This window comes from Lithobates pipiens, unplaced genomic scaffold, assembly GCF_037356315.1.
Source record: "Lithobates pipiens isolate NorthernLeopardFrog02 unplaced genomic scaffold, aLitPip1_a1.2 Scaffold_22, whole genome shotgun sequence".
NCBI lineage: Eukaryota > Metazoa > Chordata > Amphibia > Anura > Ranidae > Lithobates > Lithobates pipiens.
In genome coordinates, this window is record NW_027507784.1 from 308,983,527 (window position 1) to 308,992,248 (window position 8,722).

The 8,722-nt window shown below is 45.9% G+C and overlaps 1 protein-coding gene across 1 annotated transcript in view; it reads right to left on the bottom strand.

Moving 5' to 3' along the window:
- RAB26 (RAB26, member RAS oncogene family) overlaps positions 1–4,683 on the bottom strand; it is a 382,574-nt gene extending 377,891 nt beyond the window's left edge. The window contains exon 1 of the mRNA XM_077449361.1: positions 1,794–4,683. Coding sequence (XP_077305487.1) covers positions 1,794–1,967 — 174 coding nt within the window. The 5' untranslated portion in view covers positions 1,968–4,683. The remainder of the gene's footprint in view (positions 1–1,793) is intronic.
- Between the last annotated feature and the right edge of the window lie 4,039 nt (positions 4,684–8,722).

Here is an 8,722-nt window from a genome sequence, read left to right on the forward strand (position 1 = left end):
TATTCTTCCAACTGATACCAATAATGGGGCACTATTCCTCCCACTGATACCAAAGATGGGCCACGTTTCCTCCCCCTGGCACCAATGATGGGGCACTATTCTTTTTACTGACACCAACAATGTGCACATTTCCTTCCACTAACATCTGATAGGGCACTATTCCTCCCACTGACACCAACAATGGGGCACATTATTCCTCCTACTGACACCAATGGAGCACTATTTCTCCCACTGACACCAACAATGGGGCACTATTCCTCCCAGTGACACCAACAATGGGGCACATTATTCCTCCCACTGACACCATTGATGGGGCACTGTTCCTCCCACTGACACCAACAGCCAGGCATTATACCTCCTGCTGACACTAATTATGGGGCACAATTCCTCCAACCAAGGACAAGCCACTATTCTCAAACTGTCACCAACAATGGGTTAATATTTCTCTCACTGACACCAATGATGGGGCATTATTTCTATCACTGATACCAACAATAGGGACTTTATTCCTCTCACCAATACCAAAACCGGGACACTATTTCTCCTACTGACACCAGTGATGGGGCATTATTCCTAGCACTGATACCAACGATGTTCCTTTATTCCTCTTACCAATACCAACAATGGGGCACTATTCCTCCCACTGATACCAAAGAAAGGGCATTATTCTTCCCACTAATACCAATGATGGGGTACTTTTCCTTCCACTGACACCAGCTATGGGTACTATAACTGTCGCTGACACTAATTATGGAGCACTGTTTCTCCTACTGATACCAATACCAAGGCACTATTCCTCCCACAGTCACAACTGACACCAACAATAGGTCACTATTTCCCCACTGACAGAAACATTCAGGCACTACTCTTCCCACTGACAACAATGGGGCAGATTTCCTTCCACTGACATCTGAACGGTACACTACTCCTCTCACAATCTGCAATGATGGAGCACACTATTCCTCCCACTGAGACTATCGATAGGATACAATTCTTTCCATTGACACCAAGTATAGGGAACTATTCCCCCCACCTGACACCAAAAAAAATGGGGCATTATTTCCACCACTGACACTGATGATGGGGCACTAGTCCTTCCACTGATATCCGATGGGGCATATTTCCTCCTACTAACATCCTTGATGGTACACACTCCCTCCTACTGATAGCAGCAATGCTACTCTAATACTTTCACTGATACTAATGATCAAGCCTAATTCCCCCCCCCCCCCCCCTGCTGACTACAGGCACTAGGTCATTTTAAATCCCATCGGCCCCCAAGCCTGGGGAATGTTTACTCCACTGACATCAAAACATTTTCTTCTTCCAATAGCCACAGTCTACCCCCTTTAAATCTGAGGGACACTGAATTAGTCATTTGTTTAGAAAGTTTGAGGACCCCTGGTCTGGTGCATGACTCTGCCTTTCCCACTTCCACCATGCAGTGCCCATCATTTGAGTGTCCATGCCCAAGTACTGTCATTTGCAGGGTAAGTATAGGTACTGACAGTCAACCCAAGCTTAGGATCTGCCTGCAATTTATATTTCATTGGGGTGGACTGTCCTTTGGGAAAATTAGATCTTTTAAGAACAAAAAAATATGTATGTATGTATGTATATATATATATATATATATATATATATATATAAATAATTAAAGCGATAATGGACAAGTCAGACAAATGAAAGGTCATTATGGATTATCATTGTACATGACTCTTTCAAAATTTCATGGTGAAGATGCCATAACGGACACATGACGTGCACATGGAATAACAAATCGAAAGTCTCACCTTAAATGCAATGTCGTAAAACTCCCCACTGTTGCTGAGGGATGGGCGCCCTGATATCACCATACCATTGCTATGGCCTTCAGAGCCCACCTTGCCATTCTCTTTGGTGGCCGGGACACTACACGTAGCAGGGGAGCCGCTACCCTTACTTTTCTGACTCTTCTTCCTCGACATCCTCTGGCGTATAGGTGTCGCTGCCAACAGGGTACAAGCCAGAGTGCCTAATTACAGGAAAGTCCCACCAAGAAAAAAAAGTATAGCCGATCACCAGAGGTCTCTCGGAGGAAAGTTGGGTTCAGGGGATTAATGAAGCATTTCTCTTCTCCGTCCAGACCTTATTGTGCTCTCAAAAACTAGTTAGCCTGAACTCCAGTATAGCCCCAGCTGCAAATGTCCGGACTGGATGAGGTGCTAAACGCTCGGAGATACTCTAGATCCAATCCTGCTCAACCTAAACCGAGCTCTGGGAACTAGACTGATGTCAAAGTCACCACGTAGCTCCAACTGCACTCTGTAAATAATAAGGTGTCCCAACAATGACTGTGCTTTCTGTTAATGCAAATCCACTCTTGGCATGGAATCAGATTTTCTGGCTTCCCGAGTCTCCTCTCCGCGCTGAAGGAAGGCTTGCTCAGTCTTTGTGTACACGAGGTCTCTTCTGTTTCTCTGCCTGTTATTGTTTACCTTATAAACCTTCCAGCTTTTCCCACACCTTCCTTCTCTGTGCTGTGTGATTGGAACGCTCTGAATCCCTCTGATCTACTCTAACATGTGTCGTCTGCGTCTCCTCGCTGGTATTTCCACTCAACCTTCAACTTGGCTTCTAACTCGTACGTCAGCCCGGTGTATTGTGTGTATGTGATCGCTGCGGGTCTGTGCAACCTGTTCTCTGCGGAATCTCTTCTCTCCTGCACTCTGCTCAGGGTTACTCTGCCGCTCTGTGTTGTCCCTTCCTTCTTTCTGTTCAGCGCTGCCTTGTGTGTTTATTCTCTCCTCAGTTTACCCTTTAACTAGCGCAGCTCTCTATACATCACATGCACACTTACAAGGAAAGAGAACCCCAACACTGATCCTGTGGCCCCCAATCTACACCTGGCACACCGATACTGTACCTCAAAACTGACTTCTTCACCACTCCAATACTGGCTCCTCGGCCTAAAAATCCCACACCCCTCTACTAACTTCCTACTCTGCACCCAGGTACTGGTTCCTCACACTAAAATCCTGCACCCCTCTAACTTCCTACTCTGCACCCCAGTACCAATTCCTTGTTTTTCAGTAGTTGAACCCCAACTACTGAATTACATCACAACTTGCACCCCAGTTATGAGCATGTAATCCATAATTCACCACGTCTATACTATATCTTCACTTCTTAGCATATCACTTCCAAACCCTTCACTTTCACTCTGTAAACCCAATACAAGTCTTACAATACTGACTCATTACTCAGATCTACACCCCAATACTGACCTCTCAGATCTAAACCCCAATACTGACCCCTCACTACTCAGATCTACACCCCAATACTGACCCCTCACTACTCAAATCTACACCCCAATACTGACCTCTCAGATCTAAACCCCAATACTGACCCCTCACTACTCAGATCTACACCCCAATACTGACCTCTCAGATCTACACCCCAATACTTACCCCTCACTACTCAAATCTACACCCCAATACTGACCTCTCAGATCTACACCCCAATACTGATCCCTTGCTACTCAGATCTACACCCCAATACTGACCCCTCAGATCTACACCTCAATACTGATCCCTCAGATCTACACCCTAATACTGATCCCTCAGATCTACACCCCAATACTGATGCCTCCCTACTCAGATCTACACCCCAATACTGACCTCTCAGATCTACACCCCAATACTGACCCCTCGCTACTCAGATCTACACCCCAATACTGATCCCTCAGATCTACACCCCAATACTGATCCCTCTCTACTCAGATCTACACCCCAATACTGATCCCTCACTACTCAGATCTATACCCCAATACTGACCCCTCAGATCTACACCCCAATACTGACCCCTCACTACTCAGATCTACACCCCAATGCTGATCCCTCAGATCTACACCCCAATACTGATCCCTCGCTACTCAGATCTACACCCCAATGCTGATCCCTCAGATCTACACCCCAATACTGATCCCTCGCTACTCAGATCTACACCCTAATACTGACCCCTCACTCCTCAGGTCTACACCCCAATACTGACCCCTCAATCCTCAGATCTACACTCCAATACTGACCTCTCGTTCCTCACCTATGCCCCTCAATAGAGATCCCTTGTTGCTCAGCTTTACACCCCAATAATGACTCTTAACACCTCAGCTTTACACCCCAATGCTCAGTCCTCAATTCTACACCCAAATAAAGACGCTACTAGTGGATCCCAATACAAATTTCTCACTCCCTAGCACTGAACCCCAATACTCAACCCTCACTTCTCAGCCCTGAACACCAATACGCAGCCCTGTGCCCCAATACTCAGCCCTGTACCCCAATACTAAGCCCTGTGCCCCAATACTCAGCCCTGTACCCCAATACTAAGCCCTGTGTCCCAATACTAAGCCCTGTGTCCCAATATTAAGCCCTGTGTCCCAATACTCAACCCTCACTTCTCAGCCCTGTACCCCAATACTAAGACCTGTACCCCAATACTAAGCTCTGTGCCCCAATACTAAGCCCTGTGCCCCAATACTAAGCCCTGCACCCCCCACTCAGAACTTATGCCCGGCACGCCTCGCCCTCCTGTTGCGGGTCCTCGGCGGAGCTCTCCAGTCCCGGGATGTCCGCTATGATCTCCCCTAGTCCACTCGCTTGTCTCCCGGCTCACCTCTCTCACCGGTATCAGCCCTGGAAAGAGGCGTGGCCGCCGGACTCCGCTGACAGCTCTACCCGCCAATCACCTCCGCCACCCTCTCTCAACCCCTGTCAAAGAATATCCCGCCCGTCCTATCAGAGCGTCCCGCAGGCGGGGCTATTCAAATAAAGAAGGACAGATGTTGCTGCTCGGTTCTCCCCAGTCATCGCGTGCAGCACCAGCCGTGTGCCTGGTCCCCTCCCCGGCTCACCTCCTCCTCTAATCCCCGCTCACATCCCCAGCTAGGCCAATCTAATTGTGTGCAACCACAAAGAACAACAGCGAGCCCAGCAGCGCAACATTAAATAACAGCCTTACTCTGTATACAAGCCTTGCAGCAGGCAGCGGGCTCATGATCAGTCTGCTATTCCCATCCCCCTCCTTCCATATGGAGTTTATTCTCCAATAAAAGTCATTTCCTGCTTTAATAAAACAATCATTATAATTTATTTATTTTTTAATTACACACCTTGAGATGTCACAGTATGATCACTTGGTTTTATACTGGGACCAGTGCATTGTGTTGAGATTACACATGGGCTGATCAGTATACAGGATGTACAGGGCACCTGTCATAGATCAAGCCCCAGGCAGCCATGATTGTACCCTGCCTGACAATCCAGCAACAATTAATGTCATCATTAGTAAAGCCGATCGTACAGGCGCGTGATCGCCTCTCATCACTGCGTGGATCCCTCTACACTCCATCCAAAACGACCAATATATATATATATATATATATATATATATATATATATATATATATATATTGTTCTTAGTTGTACTTTGATTTAATTATTTGGAAAAAATGAAGGCCGCGTGCGCGGGGCAGATAAGATCTTCTACAGGCGTGTAAACATAAGTACATTAAACAAGGGAGAAATCGATCCAGGGAGTACAACGTTTATTTACACTTCCCAGATCAATCTTCCCGCATTAGGGCCTAGAGAATAAGGGCTTAAAGGTTCCGCTTTACTAAAAAACAACTGCCTATGCAGATAAGGGGTGTTCGTAAAATAGAAACAAACTGCGCAGCTCTGACTAAAGTTGAACAATGCCTTTGTTATCGATGTACGCCATTTATTTATCTCCCGACACCTGACTGGAAAACTCCCAGGGCGTTGCTAAGTGAGGCCTATCTTCTATTGCTCACATCCACCATCACATCAAAAGCTGGACTCAGAGCAACTGCATCAGAAGAAAGAAAGCACACGTTAGACGGCTTTCACACCGAGCCACCCCAGGCGTTGGCGATAAAGCGGCACTATTCTTAGCACTGCTTTACCGTTGCTTTAGCTGCGCTATTCAGCCGCTAGCGGGGCAGTTTTAACCCACCGCTAGCAGCCAAAAAGGGGTTAAATTTGCCCGTGCTGCGTTTTGACGGTGGTATCGCAGCGCTGCCCCATTGATTTCAATGGGGAGCAGCGGTGGAGGGACGGTGAGTTCACCGCTCCTTCATCGCTCCTAAGAAGCTGCTGGCAGGACTTTTTGTAACGCCCTGACAGCGCACCGCTCCAGCGAAAGGAGACGCTTTTTTCAGGCGATATTTTTAGCGCTGTAGCGTCTGAAAAACGCTAGCGGTGTGAAAGGGGTTTGAATCAGAGAAAAAGCTCACTTCTGTGATGGTGGAGGTGAGCAGTAATGACTAGGCCTCACTTGATTAACTGGATGTATGACAGGTGCCCTGTAAATCCTGTATTCTTGCTATAGGTGTAAGCTATTTAGATACCTCCTGGAATACTCCCATGGTGTTGGTAAGTAAGGCCCGATCATTACTGTTCATCACCATCATAGGAGTGAGCTCTTTCTCTGGTTCAAACCCCCACATATACTCTTTCTCTCCCTTAAAAAAGAAAAAAAAAAACAAAGCAACTGCGCCAGCAATAAGTCCACCAAGGTCCGCAACAGCCCAGAAGATGATGGGTTAAAGGTCATCCAAGATTGGTACTAAACGTAATAAAACAGCTCAATACAGCCTCTTAGTAAAACATAAGTCCCTTGGTACGATTGAAGTAAAAACACCACTGTGATCCACAAGTAACTGAAAACCACCACCGAATGGAAAGCCGCTTACCAGAGGGCAAGCACAAACAGCGTTTGGCTATAACCCGGCCTTTAACATCCAAAATAGAAAACTCGAGGAAAGCTTCTCAGGGCGTTCAAAGTGCTAGGCTTATTCCATATGTCATGTGGTCCATAGGATCGTATGGCATATGAAAAAAGAGGGACCATAGCATAATACCGTAACACAGTGTTTCTCAATTCCAGTCCTCAAGGCACCCCAACAGGTCGCCTTTTCAGGATTTCCCTTAGATGAAAGAGCTGTGGTAATTACTAAGGCGGTGAAACTGATCAAATCACCTGTGCAAAATAATTGGGAGCCTGAAAACATGACCTGTTGGGGCGCCTTGAGGACTGGAGTTGAGAAACACTGCCGTAACACAAGATGGTTTATTATAAAAAATAAGTTGTACTTACAAACATCATAAGTTTAAAAGCATAAAAAGGAAAACGCCAGCCTGGCATTCCAGGAGCCCTTCCTCCTTCAAATTGTGTGCTGACGTCACTGCACGCCCTCTCAGACGCGTTTCGTCATACGCAGACGTTTTCAATGGTTTTCACCCCGCCATTGAAAACTTCTATGTATGATGAAATGCGTCTGGGAGGACATGCAGTGACATCATCACGACGATTTGAAGGAGGAAGGGCTCCTGGAATGCCGGCCAGCATTTTTCTTTTTATGATTTTAAACATATGATGTTTGTAAGTACAACTTTTTTTTTTATAATAAACCATCTTGTGTTACGGTATTATGCTATGGTCCCTCTTTTTTCATATGCCCTATAATCCTATGGACCACATGACATTTGGAACGCCCTGAGAAGCTTTCCTCAAGCTTTCCATTTTGGATGTTAAAGGCCGCGGCTGGGTTATAGCCAAACGCTGTTTGTGCTTGCCCACTGGTAAAGCTTTCCATTCGGTGGTGGTTTTCACTTACTTGTGGATCACGGTAGTGTTTTTACTTCAATCATACCAAGGGACTTTACTTATGTTTTACTAAGAGACTGTATTGAGCTGTTTTATTACGTTTAGTACCTATCTTGGATGACCTTTAACCCATCATCTTCTGGTCTGTTGCGGACCATGGTGGACTTATTGCTGGCGCAGTTTCTTTGTTATTTTTTGCATATTGTGTTTATCCCACACATACTGCAGCCTACTAGTGTTTTGTTTTTTATTTTAGGGGTAGCGCAGTTTTTTCTTTATACTAACTCTTTCTTTCCCCTGATGCAGTAGTTATGAGCTCAGAGTGTGAGAGCTCACTCCTGTGATGGTGGAGGTGAGCAGTAAGGACTAGGCCTCACTTAGCAATGTCTTGAGAGTATTCCAGTCAGGTTTCATATGGCCTACATCTATAGCAAGGGCATTATTCAACTTTGGTCAAAGCTGCATAGTTTGTTTTTATCTACAATTGTAAGAGGGGCTTCATGGTTGGCTAGAATTGGCACCAAGAGCAGAAGTCCCTACCCCCATTGCTCCTGTCCTTCTAGAACACTGCCCCTTCTGCTAAGTCTCCGCCATATTGTACCCCACTCCACACCATAATTCAAAAAAGAGACCCCCTTGATGGGACTTTAATCAACACTCCAAACCATATCCTCCACACAACTTTCTTGGCCATTGACTTTTATAGCCCAAGGAGGGAAAGTCCACCACAAATGAGTAGATTTGCTGCACTTTACTGATGGAATTCAGGGAATGGCATAGTCACGTTACATTGACATACATTCTAGAGTCATTTGACAATACATAATCACATTTAGTCAGGGGCGTGCGGTGAGGTCAGTGCCTGGTGAGGCACTGGCTAGTATAAGAGCCAGATACACACAGGTTACATACACGTTGAACGTTAGAGCGAGAACATAAATTCTAGCACTAGACCTCCTCTGTAACTATAAACATGTAACCTGTAAGAAATTTTAAAGCGTCGCCTATGGAGATATTTAAGTACTGAAGTTTGGCGCCATTCCACAAGTATGCG